Source organism: Ceratosolen solmsi, unplaced genomic scaffold, assembly GCF_000503995.2.
Source record: "Ceratosolen solmsi marchali unplaced genomic scaffold, CerSol_1.0 scaffold75, whole genome shotgun sequence".
NCBI lineage: Eukaryota > Metazoa > Arthropoda > Insecta > Hymenoptera > Agaonidae > Ceratosolen > Ceratosolen solmsi.
This window is the reverse complement of record NW_011948457.1, coordinates 147636-171998: the sequence shown is the minus strand read 5'-3', so window position 1 is coordinate 171998 and position 24363 is coordinate 147636. Positions and strand designations below refer to the sequence as shown.

General features: G+C 31.4%; 1 protein-coding gene across 1 annotated transcript in view; it reads left to right on the top strand.

Annotated features, from left to right (window-relative positions):
* The window catches only part of Galphao (G protein alpha o subunit), a 34150-nt gene extending 12053 nt beyond the window's left edge, over positions 1 to 22097 (top strand). The window contains exons 6-9 of the mRNA XM_011505368.1: positions 8081 to 8209; positions 12025 to 12154; positions 19479 to 19632; positions 21799 to 22097. Coding sequence (XP_011503670.1) covers positions 8081 to 8209; positions 12025 to 12154; positions 19479 to 19632; positions 21799 to 21986 — 601 coding nt within the window. The 3' untranslated portion in view covers positions 21987 to 22097. The remainder of the gene's footprint in view (positions 1 to 8080; positions 8210 to 12024; positions 12155 to 19478; positions 19633 to 21798) is intronic.
* The last annotated feature ends 2266 nt before the right edge of the window (positions 22098 to 24363 follow it).

The following is a 24363-nucleotide window of genomic DNA, read 5'->3' as shown; positions in this document are numbered from 1 at the left end:
GTGGGCAGCATTTAAATAAAAAATGTTCCTAATCTGAATAAAAAATATGCACCTAAATTAAGAATTTCATAAATTTAAAAGCTCTTCATTAGATCCAGACGAAAATTAAAGAATTGAAAAGTTTTAAACACCAGATAGTTTTATATATTATAGATATTATATAATAAATATTACATTTATATTTGCGGTCTGATGTTTTTGATTCAGCCTCCTTTCAATATTTAGGAAAACAATTAATTTGTAAATCTTATACAATTAAGTGATAACATAACTTCAAAGCTATTACTAAGTAAATGAGAAATAAATTAAGTACAACGTACTTCTTCATCGCTTTTATTTATCATAAAAGCACTTTTATCGTATGTAGTAGAACTTTGAATTTTATTCGAAAAATTTCCACAAACTTATAAATAAGTATTTCTTTATTTAATTGTATTTTGATTAGCAAATGATCAATTGATCATCAATTGATTGTTGGTATTTTATTTTTTATCGCTTTTTATAGAAATTTAAAATTATAGATCGCAAGATGATAATTCTTATAGTCATATAGATTTTATGAAAAGTAATTCTAAAAAAATGATGAAAGTGTAACTTTAAGAATTTATAAATAAAATTTTGAGATGAATCCAATTTAAAAATAAATTTTGTATGCAACATATGCAATTTACTAATTACTAAAATGAATTTATATCATAAAAATTTAATAATAAAAATCGAAGGTGTGATTTAGAAAATTGACAATTAATATATCTCTGGAAAAGTCAATACTCAATTACTTTTTGATTATTTGAGATGAAAAATCAAGTTTAGGGTACGAATATTCTTTATTATCAAATTATTAAAATGATTTATATGTAAAATCATTTCTATAAATGAATTTTAAGTGTTCATATATTATTTATTATGATGGAAATCGTATATATCTTGCCGTTCCTTGATTACTGTCACGTGGTAGTTACTAGCACTACATGTAGAGGTAGGAGGTCGTAAATATCCAGATCCTTTTGATCTGGAGCATGCACAACACTTCTTCGTGCAGTGACACGTGGTGGTAGCTCGAGTTTGTACCATTAGTCGTTCTACAGATTGTGTGCGCTTGGTTGCTTTGCAGGTTGTGTGTGTGCAATGCACCTTGTATTTATATAGCTTTCCTTAGTAGGAAGCTGAACATGTACATTGTAGGTTCTGCAAATCTTAATGCACTTGGTGGAATCTAGTAGTTGCCTGCAGATTGCTGCATTTGCGGTAACTAGTAGTAATTTCTGTTTTGTAGGAAACTGAGTTCATACTTGTAGTTTCTGCGGATTGTTGTGCTTGGTCGCTCTGCAGATGTTGCCTCGTGCGGTTCCTTGTAAGTTAATTCTTCTTAGTAGGAACTGAACATATATCTTGTAGGTTCTGCAAATCTTCATGCGTTTGGTGGCATCTTAGTAGTTTTCTGCAGATTGTTGTCTTGTACGGTTCCTTGTAGTTTCTTATTTCCTTCCCTTGGCTCTGCTGATAGTGTGTGTAGTGCACCTATCTTGCACTTATTATGGGAAGGGCATGGATAGTCCTTTGACTCTTTTTTCTTTGGCGTCTCCACTGTTAGAGAGTGCGTCCGTGTTTCTTGGTGTTCCTTGTAAGAAAAGCGTCTGTTTCTCGTTTCTGTCTCCCTTAAGAGCGCTTCCTTGTCCACCGCGTGATCATTTACTAATTACCTCTTTCTTGGCGGCTCCAATCAGAGTGCCTCTTGCATTGTTGGTGGCTCTAATCAGAGCGTTTTATACTGTTGCGTCTTCACTTAGGAGGAAACTTATTGAAGCGTTCTTGCTTTACTATCCAATCTTACAAGGTAGCTCGATTTGACAACAGCGTCTGCAATTGTGTACCGTTAGAATGTAAAATTTGCTTGTAACGACTTGGGTTTGCCAGATGTTTTATAACTTAAGTTTTCCAGAAGTCTTAATGACTTGGGTTTGCCAGATGTTTTCCGACTTGGGAGGGATTCTTGAAATTTCGAGCAGAATCTAATTATGAGCTTCCTGAATCTATGGAAAATATTTCTAGTTTCCGAGACTTCAGAAACTAGTGCAATAAATAATTAATTTCCAGTGTTTAGCATAAAAAGTAAAGATTTAAAAATATATTTCAAAAAATATAATCAACTGCTTAAGACGATAAGTATTTATATGATTTTTGAAAATATACCAACAAAGTTGACAGTTATACAATAAAGAATTTAAGGAGGTGATGTTCAATATTAATGTGTATTACTCGCAGAATTTTTATTGAAGGATAAAATAAATTAAATGAAATATATTCTTATATCTATATCTAATTGGTCTTGTGATTGTCGAAGAGGCGGTTTTTAGTGTTACCACTCTAGTCAGTCCATCTTTTCCAGGGTGCAGTTTCATGACTGGCGAGTGGCCACTTGCATGGTGCTTGTCGTTGTTCTGTGATGAGGACTAGCCGTCCAACTTTGAACATTGCTTCCAGAACTGTTGGACTTATTGTTGTATGAATTGCCACTTTGAAATTATCGATATGTTTGAATCGCTTGCTGATGGGTCTGGTAGGGTGTTGAGGGATTCTCTTATGAGAAAGTGGCCTGAAGTGAGAGCAGTCGTCAGGGTTGTCCGTCAATGCTTGTATTGGGCGTGAGTTCAGGATGGCCTCTATCTGGGTTAATAGCGTAGTGATTTCTTTAATGGTGAATGATGCATCTCTTGTTGTTCGATTGATATGGAACTTGATGGATTTCACTGAGGCTTCCCATTTTCCTCCTATGTAGGGGCTGCAGGTGGATTCAATTCTCATCGTGCATGGTCTTCCATGAGTGTGGTTGTGATGTGATAGTATTCCTTCGTACGTTGAATGAAAAGTTTTCTCAATTTCTTGTCAGCTCCGATGAACGTTGTTCCGCAGTCAGAGTGCATGACCTGTGGGATGCCTCTGCGACTTGAAAATCTTCGGTATGCTGCAATGAATCCCTTTGCTGAGTAATCACCTACAACTTCAATATGCACTGCTGAGGTCGCGAGGCACACAAATCCACAAATCTAGGCCTTATAAGTTTTTGCGTTAATAGTTTTTGCCTTATAAGATGGCGTTACTCTCGAGGAGGGCAATTGTCCCATTAGTTGGCTGGCGCGAATTCCTCTTTGTTTTGCACAAGTAACGCATCGTACAATGTGTGATTTTACAGCTCATCGTCCTCCAATGATCCAGTAATGTTGTCGAGTGTATGAAAGTGTAATTTGGGTGCCTCCATGGAGTGTTCTTAGATGTACTTGTTCGATTATGAGGTTCGTGAGTTGCGATTGTCTCGGGAGAATGGCTGGGTGTTTTTTGTTTTCTGATATTGACGCATTCATTAGTCGTTCATCGACTCTTATGATTCAGTGTGCCTCGATGTAGGCAGTGAGTCGATGGGACGCGCGTGATGGGGATAGTCCTGTTGTTTGCATTGCTCGAAATTCTTGGAAAAGGTATGTTTTTTGAGTCAGTCTTATCCACTGTATTCTTGCCTGATTTAATTCAGCGTGTGTCAGCTGATTTGTTGAAGGGCGTTTTCCCTTTAAGCATGCGATGAATCTAATGCATGTTGCAGTTATTCTCAGTAGCTCATTCAGTGTTGTTCAGTTTCCATGTCCTGTTCTTTCATCCTGTTCATTCCACATCCTGTTCAGTGTCCACACAATAGTCGTAAATAATGTCCCAGTCGTAGTCTGATTCCTTGATAGTGGCGATTAACGAGATGCTTGGACGGGCTTCCTGGTTGCATTGATCCTCTCTGTCAATTGGTTGTGTTGGCCACGAGTCTGGAGTTAGTGTCCATGGAGTTTTGATAATAGTAACGCGGCTACTAGTTCTAATTTTGGTATTGTTAGTTTTTTGAGTGGGGCTACTCTTGTCTTTGAACAAATGAATGCGAAATTCGGTACCTTGTTTTCATTGTTATTGCCATGTAGATGACGGCAGCCATTGCTAATTGTCCATGCAGTTCTATGTTGGATGATTCCTTCGTTTTGAATCATCGAGGTATGGTTATTTCATTTAGTGTTTATAGTTCTCTCCTAATGGTATACTATCGGTTGATTACTTGATTTGGGAGAGGGTCATCCCATCTGATTGTGTGGAGCCAAAGTTCTTGAAGTAGTATCTTGGCTCGTATTACTACTGGAGACGCGAATCCCAATGGATCAAATATTTTTGCAATGTCAGAGAGAATGGTGCGTTCTGAGAAGGTGGTTGCTTGGGAAGCCAATGATGTTGAAAATGAGAAGATGTCTTCGTGAGGCCTCCATTGTAGTCCTAGAATTTTGGTGGTATTTTCGGTTAAGTTTACTGACTGTTCCGGATTCGGTGGTGCCTTAATGGCGGTGATTACTTCTTCGTTGGTGGAGTGCCATTTTGCCAATGTGAATCCCCCCCCCATGCAGAGGTCCCTTAATTGTGTTGCTGTCTCCACTAATTGGCTTAAATTTCCGCACCTCCAAAGATGTCGTCCACGTATCTTCAGTATTTGATAGGGGGTACAGAGAGTGGGTAATTGTCTCCTTTGTCCTGTATAAGTTGAAGGAGTGTTCGTACAGCTGGGAATGGGGCCGCTATGGTCCCATATGTAACAGTGGTTAATTGATAAACGACTTCGTTGCCCTGTTCGTCTATCCACAGGATTCGCTGTAGGTCCCAGTCCTCTTGATGGACCAATATTTGTCTGTACATCTTTGTGATGTCTGAGGAAAATAAGTACCTGTGTTTGCGTATCCAAATTAGTAGATCTATAATGTCTAGATTTAGGTTGGCGCCAGTGTGCATTATGTCATTTAGTGATCGTCCTGTTGATGATGGGTGTTCGATTTTAAAGGTTTAATTTATGGCTCGAACTGCTAATTCAATAGTTCAGTGGATTAGTCTCTCGGTTTATTAGTTTATTACTTAAGTTTATTATTGTAAATAATTAAAAATAATATTGCACTGTCGTGTAGAGAGAGATAATTTTATTGAAGTAACGTATGATGTTTAATGGAATTTATTAAGTAATCAACTCTATCTTTATTATTTGAGGGGAGCTGTAGAAGAGCTAGTCACACGTAAGAGTGATTAATGGTAAGATTTCGAACTATTGAAGGATGTAATAATTTGTATTTATAGTCTAGTAGTCGATCTGTTGTTGTCCTTTTGTGACAATGTGCTTAAGGCATAGCGACTCTTGCGTCAGCTGTTGATGGCCTGTAGTTCTTCGAAATAGCGTAAGTGTGCCCGACTTGTTGTGTGCGAGGTGTGACTAACTAATTTATTAATATAAAAATATGTACCTTGTAGAATGCAGGCAACGTGTATTACTGCTGCGTAATTGATATCCCCTTTGATTACTATTCCATTGGCTTCACTGTAATCTTTATTTAATTTGCCAATTTCTTGTTCTTATGCACGCGTATATTCTTAACTATTCTGTCGAATATATGGCCACGCGTCGTCTTCACAGTATACAAAAACACTGAGCGGCAGATACACTTGAGTGAGCAAGAAGTGATATTACAAATGAGTATCGTCACATGGCGAGCTGCGCTTATATAAGCATGCAGCGGCTGCAGCGCCGGCAACAGTGCCGAAGCGAGTCTTTTCCAGAAAATTCCTTGTGGCATGAGAAAACGGAGCTTCTAGAAGTTTCGTAGGCGTCCCTTTTTTGTGAGAGCTGGTAGTAAATTATATTTCATGTCGTAAACTTGCTCGGACTTGCCGAGTTTTGTTTGTAAACATTTACTCAAGTGCTCGTCCCGGTCCGCACGTCCGGGCCAGTCTAGGCGCACATGCTGTACGCCGAACAGAGCGGATGACCTTTCTTTTGTTTGAAATTCATGGGACTGCATTAATCCCGAACATTCCGCCCGCCATCACCAACTGTACTGATGATGAACTTTATCTTTCGGGAATTGGTAGCACAGCAAGTTTATGGATCGGCCTTGACATTGTAGCGGAGGCCGTCTTTATGGTTACGACTCTGGTCAGTCCATCTCCACCGGGATGTATTTTTTGTACTCGAGCGAGTGGCCACTTACTAGAAGGTAATATTTCATCGCTAATGAGCACAATAGAGCCTTCCTTGATGTCATTCTGTGGATGGTGCCATTTTGATATGGATTGCTGTCGTTGCAGATAGTAAGTCGACCAGAGAGATCAGAACTGTTGTACGCGTTGTTGAATGTATTGCCAACGCGACAGTCTTGACATGTGTGTTTCCTTGAATTATGGTTCAGGAAGGGCAGTGAGTGGGCCTCCTGTTAGAAAGTGTCCAGGGTTGAGTGCGGTAGTATCTTCTGAATCGTCACTTAATGGTTCTAAGGGTCTAGAATTAAGAATGGCTTCGATTTGTGAAAGTAGCGTAGTAAGCTCTTCGAAGGTCAGCAAGGTTTCTCTTAGGGTGCGTCGCATGTCGAATTCTTCTATCATTGTGTTCTTCGTGAAGTACTCGTGCGAGACACGTGTGTGTTGGAATCGATCTCAGTTGTATTGATGGTACGTAAGAGCGTGTGTAATAGCATAATTTACGTGCGTGTTGGAGTCGATCTCAGTAGTAGTAGTAAGCCGAATGAGCTTAGCTTACTTATGATGTGGAGTCGATCTCTGAAGTGTTAGTAGGCCGAATGAGCTTGGCTTACGTATGATGTGGAGTCGATATCTGTAGTGTTGGCTGGAGCCGAACTGAAGAATAGCGATTCTATCGTGATGAATGCTTGGTTGAACTAGTAAGAGAGCGAGAGCGTCAAGCGCGTCTCCTTAAATATCCTAGTACAGGCTTGCGAATCCGGTGATTGCTGGATCACTCTTGTCATGCCGATTGTTAGAGTGACATCACTAGAGTCTAGCCTTGGGGAGTTCGTCGGCCTTGTTAGTCGGAATTGTAATGTAATATTCGAATATTTTGCGTAGTGAAGTTTCCCGATTTTACAGAATTGTGTTTATGACTCAGCGCGCATATGTTTCTAACTAAACACAGGTGTCTTTACCTCTCCCACTTTGTATACCACTTAAAACTGCTGTAATCCGTAACAGTATGTTAAATAATACTTATGGTGTTATAATACAAATTATCATTTAATTTATTAACTTTATAATAATTAATCAATTGTATTTTTTTCATAATACAATTTTCCATTGATACATATGTTTTGCCCTTCGTGGTAAATAATTTAATTTACTTTTGAATATTTTTTAAGAATTTGGTTATAGTCTTTAATATATTTTTATTCTATGCATGTATATTAACATCACTTTTAAAAATTATTTTAGTTTAAGGCTAGTGAAGTTTATAATTTCCATATAGATGATTAATTTTTAATATTCTATCAAAACAATAAATTACATATTTATTGAAGTAGATTAGTTATATGGTAATTCTATCAAGAACAATGATTTTGCAATGGAAATATATTAAATCAAGGTTCTTACAATTAAATTATAATTATAAATAACAATTTATTACAAAAAATAAAATAATAATTTTAAGAAGCCCTTGTAATGACAAAGATACTTTTAAAAATATCAAAATCTGTTACAAAAAAAATTTTAAATTAATATTAAATAAAATTAATATTAATAAATTTGGTCCAATTTTGCTTTTCTCTTGTTAATATATATTAATAGATTAAAAAGAATAAAAATATATAATATAGAATTTTGTAAAGTTTAGGCCATCAATTCAAAATTGTTATAATTGATTTAAAAATTTTTATCGATATAGAAACATTAAAAATATTTAATTGCATTTTTCTAGACATTATATACATACAATTAATTTTATATTTAATTTTGCAATAAAAATGTCAGAATACTTACTGATACAATATTGAAATATTCAATAACGTTAATTTTAATTAAATTTAGAATAATCGGGATAAAAGATATTTAATAAAAAAAACTTAAAAATTACTTTCGATAATATTTTAATTATTAAAATATATAAGTGTATGCAAGTTTTATAACGTTATGTTATTAATATATTCGAATTTTTATTTTTGTATTTTTATAATATTTTTATAATTTTTATATTTTATTATGAAAAATAAAATTTTTTTTTATATTTTAGTTTCCTTGATGATCTTGATCGGTTAGGAGCAAAAGAATATCAACCAACTGAACAAGATATACTTCGGACGCGGGTAAAAACAACGGGTATCGTTGAAGTACATTTTTCATTTAAGAATCTAAATTTTAAGTAAGTAATTTACAACATTTATAATATAAATTATAAACTATACATTTGGATATTATAAATTAAATATATAAGTTAATATTAAATAAATCATTTCATGAATATTAATGAAAATTTATTTTTAAATTTAAAACAAAAATATTATATTGCAAATAAATTAAATCTAAGTTTGCAGTTCCGAAAAAATATTGATTTATTTAGCAATAAATGACTATCCAATAAATGCCTATCGCGACATGTGCATTCACACTTTCTAGGCCCTACGAGGCTGGGTCTCTGATGACTAATATCTGTTGAGTGAATGTTTGGTAAAAATAAAGTTCTATATTTATCATATATATATTTATTATGAAAAAATTTATTATGAACATTAATGTTCGAGAATTGAGGTTCGTTTTGTGGCTCGAACTGCCAATTCGATAGTTTAGTATATTAGTTTCTCGCCGTAGCTATTAGGAGGAAAAAACACAAGTGGAAGGGCTGAAAATATGTATAATGTATATTCTTCAATTAAGACATTGTTTATTCTGGTTTATTAATAATTATAATATTGCAGTTTTATGATTGCTTCAAGTAAGAGAGAGAGAGAGAATTATTCTATTACTGTCGTGAGATTGCTTCTTCGAAGTGATGGCGATATCGCTCATGCTATGGAGATTAGTGTGAATATTGAATACTGGGTCTATGTTGATGTTGTAAAGATCAGCATGAGTCGACGATGCTCATCAATGAGCATGGGAAGCTGGTAATAGTAATCAGTAGTGCTTAGTAGGGAGAGTAATCATACTCAAAGGGAGAAAATACTGTAGTCTCTGTGGTAGTTGTTACGCAAATCGACCATACTCCAAAGGGAGTACGGGAGTATTAGAGAGCTAGTCACACGCAAGAACAATAAATGATAAGCCTTCAAGTACGGAAGGATTTGATAAAATGTAATTATAGTTGACTATTTGAAAAACTGTAATCTGCCCTTGACAATGTAATTAAACGTATTGGAGAGGTGAAGAACGTTCTCCGGTCTGGTCGGCCTGAGAGAGCGTGTTGCGTCACCTTTTTTGACAGACTTTATATGAAACGTTATTCGAGCGTGGATAACTAGCTTGTACAAATAATAAAAAGGATGTACCTTATGAACTACCGATAGGGTATGCTGTTTGGCAGCGTGGCTGGCGAACTTTATTGATTACAATTCCAATAGCGTCACTGTTAAATTACTAATTTGTTATTACAGATTCTGTTAATAATGCACGCATATATTATAGGCTGATTGCCAGGCATGCGGCTAAGTTTCATAGTCGTAATTGATAACTGATATTAGATAGATTGAAAATACACTGATTAATAATAACAGATGAGTGAGCGATTGATAGAATTGCAGTGAGCCATAACTAATGACTGAGTAGATGGTATAAACACCATAAGCCAGGTGTATCGCGAATGAGTAGATGTTAAAAGTACAGTGCATTGGTGCGTGGCGAGCTGCTCTTAAATATTCGCGTTGCAGCTTGCGACGTCGGCAACAATGCTTGTTGCTATACTGAAAATCTTAGTGACCTCAGAAAACGAAGCTCTGGAATATTCTAGCATAGAAGGACATAGCCTTGGAAGGTTCTAGAAGTTTCATCGACGTTGCTATGCGGAAATATTGTAGAATATTTGAAATTCAGACGTAGACTGTTCGATTTTTAGCGTTTTGTTTTTATGGCTCGAACTGCCATTTCAATAGTTCAGTGAATTAATCTCTCGCCATAATGAATTAAGAAAAAAGAAAGCACAAATGAAATGATAAAAGTGTAATGTAATATATTTTAATTCGATTATAAATTATTTTGCTTATAAAATTATAATATTGTAGTGTTGTTGGTTACTTCTATTGAGATAGAGAATTATTTAATTGTAGTAGTGTGAGTTGTTTCTTGTATTCTTAATTATCTGAATTTTTAATTGCAGTTCGTGAAGGTGCAAGTGACACTGATGTGAAATAACTGAATAGATGTTTAAAACGTATAGTGAATGATGATTGTAGACAGATGCTTTGAAGATTGAATAGTGCGCCCGTTATAATGACTGCGTAATTGTTAATAGACTTGACTAAGAAAGACTAACTGCTACGTGTAAAGCGCAGCCCTTAAATATTTATTATTGCTTGAAACGCCGGTGTTTTGTTACCGTGACGTCAACAGGGCATAGCCTGGAAAGTTCGCTGCTATTGCTTTGTTAAAATATCTGACTCGCGCGTTCATACCTCTCCCACTTTTGTATTCCGCTTTTCAACTGTTTCAATCCGTAACATAGACAATTTACGAATTAGTTAAATAATGTTTACAAACATGAGCGTCCGGGAACTTGTACTTTTCCCAATTTAAATTTTTCAAAACTGTTCCAATTCCCAAACAATTAATGAAGTTCATTTTTGTTTATAGATAAAAAAAGTTTTACTATTTTTTAATTATTGTTGTAAATGTTATTATTACATATAGTTGATAATTATTGAATTTATATAATATTTATAATGTAATCCATTCGCTAAAATTCTTACTTTTTAATACAATCGTTATTATTATAAGAATTATCATCATCGTCGTCGTTATTAGCACATAACCGTTATAAATGTTGTAATTATAATATTCAACATGACCGTCATGGTTATCGTTGTAAAAATCATTATTATTTTATTATTATCATTATCATCATAATCATCATTATCATCATAATAATTAGTCTTGTTTTTTATCATTTTTTTTATAGTTCTCTGAATTCATTTAAGCATCTTAAATTATATTAATAGCTATTATCCTTTCTGAATTTCTTCATTTGGAAACTCTACTCTCTTTAAAGTTTTTATCAATAAATTTTTATCATTACATACTGCTATGGAAACAAATTTTGTAAATTCATCTTTATAAGTTCCTATATCCCTAGTAAAATATTAATAAGTGGAATTATTAAGCTGAAGACAAATATGTTTCGTTATATTATATGGTATCCGATCTATTTTATTTAAGAGTTTTAGTTTATTTAGTTGATATTAACAATTTATATTATAATTTATTTAACTGAGTTTCAGAAACAAATATAAATAAGAATACTTAGTTGAGTTATAAAAAAAATATCAAAAGATAATTTAATTAGTGATAATGTAGTTTATAAATGAAAAAATAATATTAATTTATGTAATAAAATATAATCATCAAATAAATAATTTTTTATTATCATTAAAAAGTTTTTGAAAAGCCATTTAAATGTTGTAATTATTTATGTTAATTTTTGTTTAATTAATATAATAGAATTACAACATTTTTCTTAACAAATATAAAAGTATATTTGAAACGCGAATAAAAACCATATTTAAAAGAAAAAATCGATCAATGTGTAATATTAAATATACGGGAACTAAAATGCGAATAAAAAATTTCTATAAATTCGTTTAATGCGGAATAAAATTAGCTTTGATAGTGGACCAAAAATTATTTTGTTGGAATATATATTATTTAATATATAAAAAATTAATACATAAAATGTTTATATTAATAATTTTTATTTAACGTAGAAAAATTACTTTCTTAAAAATATTATAGATTGTAATATTTAGTTATCTTTTGTTCACATAAAAAGTTGCCTCAATTTATGTTATTTATTAATAATATTATGGAAAATCGCTGACTTTATCATATATTTATTAAATCGTAATATTAATATAAGTATAGAATATATCTAATCGAAATGTTTAAATTATACTTTATAGTACATTATATTCTGATTGAAAAAAAAAGTAATGTATAACATGTTTTATTGACTAAATTTTAATTTAATTTCAGATTATTTGATGTTGGTGGGCAGAGAAGTGAACGTAAAAAGTGGATTCATTGTTTTGAAGACGTCACGGCAATAATATTTTGTGTTGCAATGTCAGAATACGATCAAGTTTTACACGAAGATGAGACTACGGCATGTATACACATCTTACTGTTTATAATTATATTACTTTAATAAAGTTAGATTATAATTTTCGAAAATATACATACTTTGATAGAGGCTAAACTAGATAGTAACTATCTGAGATATACAGTAATTCAAGTTTTACAATTATTAATACTTAGCAAATTAGTCTAGCTTTAGAATAAATTTGCTGTTATAAATACAAAGATTAAATTTCCCTACTTGACGTATACTGGATTTTAATTTTGTAATAATTTTTTTATTATCCATTTAGATGTAAATATTTCTTCAATTAGTACTATTTTGGGATTACAAAAAATATTATATAATTGTAAATTTAAATTTTTCATACAATTTTTTATTTTTCAAAATTGTTTCGCTTCTTATCTCGTAATTGAGTTAATAATTCTATATTATTAGTGATAATAATCTGCATGTATTTTTTTTATATTTGGTTATATTTCCTTTTCGGTAATATTTCAATTATTGAATTTTGATTACTGTTTTCCTAAAGTTTTGTTTTGATTCATCAAGATTTTATTCTAAATCACGATTTAAAAAAATTATTCCGTTTTTGCCATTTCTTAGTTGCTTAGTAGACAATGATACTTTTTAGTAAGAAAATTGCAGTAAAAATATGCTTAATCAATATTATACCTTATATTTGATAGTAAATTATCGACTATTAATTATTCAGATTTAATCTGATGCAAAAAATAATTAAAATGTAAATTTTTTTAACAATGCACGTTATTAGGCCTATTAGACATATATATAATTAACTTAATATATATTGATTTTGATTTTAGTATTTAATGACAATACAATGTTCTAATTTTTAAATAATATTATTATTAACAACAAATTATGAATGATTTTTAATTTAATTTATTAGTTAATTTAAAGAATTCAGTTACTTCCCAAATTATTTAGTAGTTAGAAAGAAATGTTATTTTTAATGTTTTATTTATCGAATAAATTTGAAAATTAATTTAAAATTAAAATTTTAACATTTAAAATTATTTCGAGAATAAGACAATATTTTGCTCTATAATGACAGTACCATAAAATCTATTTGTAATGTAGTACATATTTTTACTAACACTACTCTTTTTGATAGCAAATTGTTTGAAAACTATTGTTTTATTTTTGTAGAAAAATAACGATTTAATGATAATTAAAAAAATATATTATTAGAAATTTATTAATCACCATACAAGAATCACCGATTGTGAAGGATCAATGATATCTCTCAAACTAGTTTCTTATAATTTTTTCTATTTTTACTAAGTAATTTATATTAGTATAAATTAATTAAATTTAATATGCATATTTTATAGAATTATATGATTTGAAGTTTTAGTCAGTTAATTTTGTACAGATATGTTTAAATTAAAGGTATCGTAATGACTTGCCGTATTCATGTAGTCAATATGTATGAAAAAAATTAAACTTTAAATTATGCAAAGTTGATGTATCCTGAAATTTGATAGAGAACTCTGTTCGAAAATGTAGTGATGTAATTCTTGGCTCGAACTGCCAATGCTTCAATAGTTTAGTTTGATACCTGCCCTAGCAGACGCCCGGGAAAACGTTAGGTGGAAGGGCTGTACAATAGTCGTGAGAGTTGGTTAATTATACATTTATTATACAATTTATTACACAATTTACAAATGGATGTTGTAGAATCTTCTTGAGTCTTATATGAAGATCCGATTTCTTGAACGGCTTCTTATATGGGAGGTGTCACTACACAAGGTGCCTTGAAATCGTTGAAATGATGTTGAATTACAATTGTACAGGTAAATAATACTTCTTGTCAGAGAGTGTGAGATAATGTTAATAGTAGTGTTGTGCCGGTTTTACCGCCGACTGGTAATAATTGAATAGATAACATGGATTTGTGCACTCACACTATCGTAGTCTTGATTTGATCCAGCAGTGAGTTGGTCACAATTGCACGCCGCAGAGCAAATGCGTGCGGCGTGACTTTTATACTCATAAGGATGCACTATTCTTGATCTGATCAACCGGTGAGTGGGACACAAATTATGTGCGGCGTGACTCTTATACTCACCAGCACGCACTATTCTTGATCTGATCAGCCGGTGAGAGGAACACAATTATGTGCGGCGTGACTCTTATACTCACCAGCACTATTCTTGCCTTAAAGTACTAGCACTTATTTCTGCGTTGAGTGAATTTGTTGGCTTGGTTTCCGTGAACAATTAATTTCTATTACTTGACCTTTCCCTAGACTGCTCACTCTCACTCTGTGTGATTTGTCTTTTTCGGAAGAAAGGCCCTTGGCTGCCCACGTGGACTGTGTGTTCTTGGTGTCCCCTGCGGACAGCCCTTTGGCTGCCCACGCGGACTGCGTATTCCAATAATCCCCTGCGAACAGCGACTTTTCGCTGTTTTGTTCCCATCTTTAAAGCCTCTTGCCATGAATCCCCACTCCAGGAGCTTCTGGTATTAGTTTTCCAATCAGGGCGCACCGCTTTTCGCTGGCATGATGAATGTGCACGCCCTTTTCCCACTTCATAAGAAATTAGGCTTAGACAATGAGAATATCGAAGGAGTATCTTTGGCGGCAATGCGTGAAGTGGAAGATTTGCCCCTCTCCGGGACTCATCGGGGTGGGGGTGATTTTTGGTCAAGCGTCTTCGCTTGGCGTATTCAAGCAGCAACATTTGTGGTACTTGACAGCAATGCATGCGTATGCCCTTGTGGCATTGAAGGCACACGTGCGACACAAATGTCGAGAGTCGCGCGTGCCGAGTTACGGGTTGCAACGGATTTTAAGAAATGTTTTTCATTCAACTGTTTTGAAATATTTTAATCCTCAAAATATACTCTTGTAAACAAGCTAGCAGGGCTTTGATGGTAAGACGCAAGAGTTTTCATTGCATTCAAAACAATTACTACGTCTTTAATACGAAAGGCACTAAATAGCTGTTTACGAGTTCACAGATGTACAAACCTTTTCGAGTCTCATGCAACCTTGGTGAGGCTTTCTTAGTTTTTCGTATCCGTTCGATAATTCCCTTTTTATTAGCTGTTGAAGGTTTTTCTAGTAAATATAATTCGAGAGATTTTCTTTTCACTCTTGAACAGTATAATTTTTTTAATTTTAGTTGATTATTCTGCATAATTCTTTTACTTCATGCTCCATTAATTTTCTATTAATTGGTTAAAATCAATTTTACATTTGGCAAAATACTTAAAAATTCTTGAATCCTATCTAATATTTTTTTTCTGCTTCCTTTATTTGTATTTATTCATTTTATCCAGAAATGAGTTAAGCTAATAAATGCTCATATCTATGCGAGATTAAAACTGTATGCAAATATATTATTATTGCCAAAATAGATTAAGATTTACATATTTTTCTAATAATTATACTTTAGTTCTAATAATTACTTCTTCATATAAGACTCAAGAAGATTCTACAACATCCATTTGTAAATTGTGTAATAAATTGTATAATAAATACAATTAACCAACTCTCACGACTCTTGTACAGCCCCTATATCTCACTCCTTCCCGAGCGTCTGCTAGGGCGGGCGGCAAACTAAGCTATTGAAGCATTGGCAGTTCGAGCCAAGAATTACATCACTACAAGTTACGAACATATACTAATTGTTATGGATTGAAACAGTTGAAAGCGGAATACAAAAGTGGGAGAGGCATGAGCTCCCGGACAGTTTGTTTATAAACACAAGCCATCGATTTCGAGAAATGTTTCTACGCTGAAAACTCGAATATACGGTTATAATTCCGAAAAATAATGCCAATGAACCTTCCAAGGCTATGCCCTATTGACGTCACGACAAATATCGGCATAGCAACAGACACACGATCGCTACCGGCGTCGCAAACTACCGCGAGAATATTTAAGGGCTGCGCTTTACATGCAGCGCTCAGTCTACTCTGTTAACAATTACGCAGTCATCATGACGGGCTCACTATTCAATCTTAAAGCTTCTCTCTACAGTCATCACTCACTATAGTGATACACGTACGTAATACTCAAACAGTAAGCAATCAAAGGGAGGTTTTTTAGTCTAATCGCAGACACTAATATATTACTAAAAAAATATTAAGTTCTAATGTAAAGTAATAAATGTTTTTATAATAATATTTTACAATTAAAATTACTGCAAGGAATTCGTTAGTGATAACTATTGAAAAAAAGTATAAGAAATTTAATGAAATTATGCTAAAAATATTTATTTTAAATGTAGAATTAGAGATGTGGTCAATATGTAAATGTGTAAATTTAGAAAAAATTCAATATTAAATGTTTATAATAATTGACGACATACTTAATCATAGTGTGCTTCTCAAATAAAAAAATTGAAGCGTATTATTATTGTGTAATCAAAAGAAGAAAAAAATTGGTAAATATTATCATCATAGTTATTTAGAATAACATTTGTTTACATATTTAAATTAAGTTAATGTCTAGTCCAAATATTTAATCCATCTTTTACAAAATAATAAATGTTTATAAAAGAATATTTGAAATAGAATATTAAATTTCTTTAAAATTTGCTTTAATTTCATCTTTCCAAATAAAATGATATAATAACTAAAACTTATAGTTTTTTATTTTTTTTTCAATGATATGACGATATAAAGTATTATTTTTTAGTTTGTGAATAATTATATAGTATTTGGAATGTTTTTATTAATATATTAACAGAGTAATGTTCATAAATTCAGTTTACTTTTAGACAGATATTAATGATACTTTTTAGATATGGTTCCTTGCCAAATTGCATTAAATAGTTTTTTTTTATATTAGAATCTCAATATTTTGCTTAGAAAAGAGTAGACATAAAAGCTTAAAGCATTCTTAAGGATTCAAGTGTTACTAAAATGCAAATTATTTCCATATGTAAAATAAGCTTAGGGATAGTATATTATAAAGGGTTGTGTATGTATGAAACACTCAAATTGTAATTTTAAAACTATCGTTAAGGTCCATTTGCCTTTTTAATATTGTCGTTAAATTTATTAACGTATAAAAGATGAAATTATATGTTTTAGATACAAAATATATGAGACTGAATTTGACATTATATAATTAAAGTAAATATCATAATATGAATTATTATTTAAATTTTTATGTTTTCCTATTTAAGTCCGATACGTTGTTGAGTCTTGCATGATTGAATGGACGTAATTAAAAAAATTATGGTAGTAAAAATCAATGTCTTTTTTCGTCTATATAAATTTTGACACACAAATAACAAGTCAACTTAACAGGCAGCGAGCTCATTCTTGTAACCAATTTTCATTCTCCTTTCTATTTAAAAAATTCAGTACTTATCGATTCTATAAGAGAAAAATATACATTTATATATATAAAAATAAATGTTTTTTTATAATCTTAATAAGTTATGAATTAGGGTAATGAAAATTTTGATTATTTCAGTTATTGCAATGAAAAGGTGGCACAACAATTGTTCAATAGCTTTATAATAATTTGTCACCTACCCTAGCGGATACTTGGGAAGGACTTAAGTGGAAGGGCTTTAGATTAATACTGTGTGCGCTTCTTCGTTAAATATATTTTATTATGATTTATATACAATTACATTATTGATGTGTTGGATTTATGGATGGAATGGTATATACTATGTTAAATCACGACGATTCAGTTGCTTGTAACTAATCCTGTAGTGAATAGTTAACCTACACGAGATGATCCATGATGATGGTGATGGTGTTGTTGTTGATCTTATAAGGACCAGCAACTAATTATGCACACTCCTTATTAGTACGTATGTTTTGTGATGTATTAATAATAGCATCATACTAATTTAATAAGGATTAGCAATGTTATGCATAGACTTTGTTTACTCACAGTGATACAGTAGTCTTGATCTGATCCTGTGATGAATGGTTCACCATCACGAATGCTCCTGGTTGATGGTGATGATTTATTGTTGATTTTCCAAGGATCAGCTGTGAATCGTGTCCATACCTTGATTTGGAGTATGTCTTGTTATATTTTTTGTAGTCAGGTATTTTCTTGATATGATGGAGATAGTGTCAACATCTTTATCTTGCAGCATAGGAGAATTTACGCCTATTTCTTCTATGGTGGCCTTTCTTTGAGAGCACTTGTTTTCTATGCCGTCTCCAGTAAGAGAGAGTATGATTGAGTGAATAGATCTTGAGTGGCTAGCTCGTGGGTGAATAGCGCCTGTCTCGTGGTGTTTTGAGAATTTCTATAATGTTTATCTAGTCTCTGCATAACAAAGACGGTTGGAATTCTCCAACCTTCCAAAGCTTACTTTCTTGGAATTTTCGAAACTTCGAAAACTTTAGTTTCAAAGTCCTGTAAAAATTTCTGCATAGCAACACTTGCCTATTGTTGCCAGATAACTAAACTCTCGCGTGGATATAAAACAAGCACGCAACAAGTCAAGTCTCGCTCTCTTACAGGGGACGCCGTACAAGTCTTACTTTGGCCACCTGTGAGGGAACACACTGGCAAACTCTGTATCTAGACGTCACTACAGTCTGTCATTGCATTCTGTATCAAGATGTCACTGCACGCTGTATCTAGATAAGTGTCACAACATTTACTACAAGCATTAAGGTATTGAACCATTTCACAATCTTTCCACACATTAAGAGAAGCAACCAAAACACCACTACGTGGCACTACACTAAAGGGTGTACAGAGATTTATGACCTCTCACTTCTCAGGTAGTAACTGACCACCGAGTGTACTGCATCAAAGGTACCCAGACATTTACGACCTCCTACCTCGACGTGTAGTGCATGCTACTACCACATGGAAACCACCTAAGAACGGCAAGATCTCAACGGTTCTCATCATCAACGTAGAATCATAACTGTGTAGTTGTAAAATAAAACTCAATAAAAAGCACGAAAAGCAATTATGTTGAATACTGTATTGCAGCATTAACCTCTCACTTATTCACACTGTTCCACCAGTAAAATGGTGAATATGATCTAATCCAACCATCTTGGTCCTTCGACTACCGAATGACTGGAATTCCGAACACCGGAAAAGCAAAGCTTCAGAAGGTTGGAGGATTGCGAGAAGCATAATGTTTACAAAATTCGAGAACTAGAAGACTTATAAATTTCCGAGAGCCAAAGGTCTTGGAAAATGCTCCAATTCCGAATAACAATATATATATTATATTTATATTTATTCGTAATTTCAATATGAAATTATATTAATAGTTAACATATGTTGGTTATAATTAAATATCTCTCGATAATTAAGTTACTAAAATAACATTGCAAAACATTATATCATAACTATATTTTATGTTTTCCACAGAATCGCATGCAAGAAAGTCTGAAGTTATTTGATTCCATTTGTAACAATAAATGGTTTACGGATACATCAATAATACTTTTTTTAAATAAAAAAGATTTATTTGAAGAAAAAATAAGAAAATCACCACTAACAATCTGTTTTGCAGAATATGCAGGTAAAAGTAATTATACAATTTTATAATTAGGAATTGCGTTGAAATAAATAAATAAAAATGAATAATTATCAATAACAAAATTTCCAATATATTGCAATCTATTTATTATTATATTTCATATAAAGCATAAATTGTATAATATTATATCTATTGATACAAAATATTATTATTAAATTATTCAATGCGTTGTGAATATTTAAAAATGAATTATACTAAAACAAACTGTAATTTAAATACCTAGTCGCAGAAATACATACAAAAAGAAATTTTTGATAAATAATTTAACAATAAATATTTCAACGAAAATTTACTGAAGTATAATTGTTTAAACTTTTTGACTATAGTCGTTACATCGTTAGCAGCTAACGATAAAATTGCTTACATAATGTAATAATGATAACTTTTTATTAAACAAACAGAGGTAAAAGTAATTTAAAAATTATTAAAATAAATCTTATAAATGCTGTAGAATTGAAGGTTAATATTTAATGTGCATTTTATTAGTTTGATAGTGGTTATATAATATTCGAATTAGTAAGAAAGTTCTTATTTATTTATAATTTAATAAATAAATGATTACAACACAGATTTTGATATTCGTTGATTAAAATATTGTATGAATTCAGCTATCTTAGTAGACGCTCGGGAAGGAGTGAGATGTAGGGGCTGTACAAGAGTCATAAGAGTTGGTTAATTATACATTTATTATACAATTTATTACACAATTTATATATGGGTGTTGTAGAATCATTTAAATCTTATAGGAAGATACGATTTCTTGAACGGCTTCTTATATAGGATGAATCACTACACAAGATGCTTTGAATTCGTTAAATTGATGAAAATTGCACAGGTAAATAATTACTGCACACTTCTTGTCTGAGAAAAGTGAGATAATGTTGATGGTTGTCTTATGCCGGTTCAGCCGGCGGCTGACAATAATTGAATAGATAAAGTGTATTAGCATACTCACAGCGATATCGTAGTTTAAATCTGATCCAGCGATGAGTTGGACACAATTGCACGCGGCAAAGCAACTGCGTGCGGCGTGACTCTTATACTCACAAGGATGCATTAATCTTGATCGGATTCGGCGGTGAGTTGGACACAATTGCGTGCGGCGTAACTCTTATACTCACCAGGATGCAGTAGTCTTGCTCTGAATTACTAACACTTTTTTCTGCATTCAGTGATTATTAGACTTGGCTTCTATGGACAATTAATTTCTATTACTTGACTTTTCTTAAGATAGCCCTAGACTGCCTACTCTAGCCTTTTCTTGACTTATCTCTGCGGACAGTGTCTTCCGCTTTCTTGGCCCTACTTTTAAGGTCTCTTGCCACGAGCCCCCACTCAAGGAGGCTCTGATCTTAGATTTCCAATCAGAGCGCGTTGATTTCCGAAATTATGCTAATTGTATACGCGTGCGGCGTGACTCTTATACTCACAAGGATGCAATAATCTTGATCCAATCCAGCGATGAGTTATGTGCAACGCCTAAAGTGGAAGTTTTGTCCTCTCTCCTGGTGTTACCGTGGTGGGGACTGATTCGTGGTAAAGTGTCTTTGCCTAGCCGATGAGAGCGGCAATATTTGACGTACATGACAACAATGCATAATATTCTGGTAAGCTTGTAGGTACACATGCGATGCAGATAGTCGAGCGTCATGCGTGCCGAGTTTTGGGTTGCAACGGATTTTAAGAAATGTTTTCATTCTACTGTTTAGAAATATTTTAATCCTTAAAATATACTCGTGTAAAACATCTAGTCGGGTTTTGATGTGAACTTGCAAGGGTCGTTTATTGCATTCAAAACAAATACTACGTCTGCAGGTCAAAAGGCCATAAATGGCTGTATACGAGTTCACAGATGTACAAACCTTTTCGAGTCTTATGCAAACTTGGCGAGACTTTCTTAGTTTTTTGTCCCCGTTCGATAATTCTCTTTTATCAGCTGTTGAAAGCTTTTCTAATAAATATAATTCGGTAGATTTTCTTTTCACTCTCGTACAGTATACAATCGAAATTAAAAATTTTGAAAAATTGGAACATTATTATAATTATTAATTTTTTTAATCAACATTAAAGTTCGGTAGAATTACAGTTATTAGATTATTATTATATGTCAATTTCATATTTATTTGATTTATTTTAATTTTTTTATAGGTGCACAAGAATATGGTGAAGCAGCAGCATATATCCAAGCCCAATTTGAAGCAAAAAATAAATCAACTACGAAAGAAATATACTGCCATATGACATGTGCTACAGATACAAACAACATACAATTCGTATTTGATGCAGTAACTGACGTGATAATTGCTAATAATCTACGTGGTTGCGGGCTTTATTAAATTTAATACATTAAATATACTAAAGAAAATAAAGTGATTATAACGTCCTAAATAATTACGTCTACTTTTCAACAAAATTTCGACTATTTTGTTTCATATTATAAGATGTATGATTTCTATGAGAATATTTCGAAAATTTCCAAAAGTGTTAGAATAAATTTTTTTTTTAAAGAATATATAAAAAATAATTTGAGTTGAGTTAAAATGACAAAGTCTATAACTATAGAAATTGTGTTTGTATTTCTTATCTAGACATTTTCTACCTCACTTAAACATACACATATCTAATAAACACAAAGTTTTATTAGAATTATTTAATGTCACTTTCTTAAAAATTTGTATTTGAGAGTAAATAAATTAAATATAAATGAATAAATTAAATTTAAATATATTTTGTGATTATTAATATAAAGTTTTTTTTCAAACTTCTAAATTTTAAGAAAGGTCACTGTACAAAGAAAAACAAAAATAAAAAAAAATATTAAAAATACAATATCAAAAACAATATAAGGAAAGGTAAGCAATTTAAATAAAATCTAAATGACGTCATTTAAACAATAATTTTTAACGATTGTAATAAGGATAATTTATAAAAAATGGAATATAGATTTTGATATTATAATTTATTATAAGTATTTTTTTATTATTATTACTACTTTCAAATTAAAGTATTTGTGAAAGTTAATTGAATTAATCATTTATTAAATTATATATTATTTTATTACCTTTAAAATAGTTAAGAAATTTAATTAAAACTATTATAATAAAAGAATTTAGTGATAGTAAAAATGAAAATATTCAACAAACCAAATTTGTAATCTTATTGTAATTAAATATAATAAATTTATCAGTTTATTTTAACATCTAAAATATCATGAAAGCACTAAAATACCATATTTGATATAATTAGTACGTTTTTCACAAAGCAATTTATATTTAAAAAATTAACAATGTTGGGATACATTTTATGTAGTAAAATATAAAATATCTCTATACATACTATATTTAAATTTTTTTATACAAAATTTGACAAAGAATTAATATTTTGTAGTGAATTTTTTGTAGCATATATATATAAATGGCATATATATATATATATATAAATTAATATAATATATTAAATGTTGCCAATCCTAATAATATTCTATATGTATAATATATTAATAATTAAAAATTTATATTAATAAATTATATTATAATAAATAGTAATTAATGAATTTTATTTAATATATACGGGAGAATATAATTTGACGTGAATGGAGGGAATAAATGAAATATGTATATATAATTTAAAAAAATAAAACGGACTACAGGATTAACCAAATTTTTAATTTTTTTATATTTCTTATTCATTTACAACTAATTATTTTAAATTCAGTTACAATACATTTTTATAATTAAATAGCGATTATATATATAAAATAAAAAAAATTTAATTTTTAAATGTGAATAAATGTGTTTAACATGTGAGTAACAGTGTAAGCATAATATAATCATAAATTGAGAGTCGTAATGAATCTCGTATTCGCTATTTTGTTGTATATTGGATAAGTATAATACTTTTTATAGATATATAATAAAGTATATAAAGTATATAAAGTATATAAATATATCATTTATACTTTAATGAGTCTTTTAGACTAACAATTTATTGCAAATACTTCTTGGAACTAATCATTAAACATAAAGTAAAAAGATCGAAATTCGTTCATATGTAGATTTCAATTAATTTATTTTTTTATAATTGTAGTAGAAGATAATATAGATATATATATATATATATATATATATATACAGGATGTATAAGACTGTAAAGTTTTACAAAAATATATTTCATTTCAAGAAATTTTTTTACTAATGTTTTATTATTAGTATATTTAATATAGTTCGGGATTGGAGCATTTCCTAAGAACTTTCAAATGGGAGAAATATAAGCCTTCTAACTCTTGTTTTTGTAAACACTGATTCTGTGAATTCTCGAACATTCTACGCCTTGTGTTCGAGAGTGAAAACAAAATCTCTCGAATTATATTTACTAGAAAAACTTTCAACAGCTGACAAAAGAGAATTATCGAACGGATACGAAAAACTAAGAAAGTCTCGCCAAGGTTGCATGAGACTCGAAAAGGTTTGTACATCTGTGAACTCGTAAACAGCCATTTATTGCCTTTCGTGCTACAGACGTAGTTATTGTTTTGTAAATGATTATAATAATATTGCACTTTGATGTAGAGAGAGATAATTCTATTGAAGTAATGAGGGTGTTTTCTTGTATTCTTGATTATTGAAGATTCTATGGATATTGCTGTGTCTTATAATTGAGGTTATGTCGATGATGTAAATATTAGCTGGTGTAGTCAATCAATCATGCTCGTAA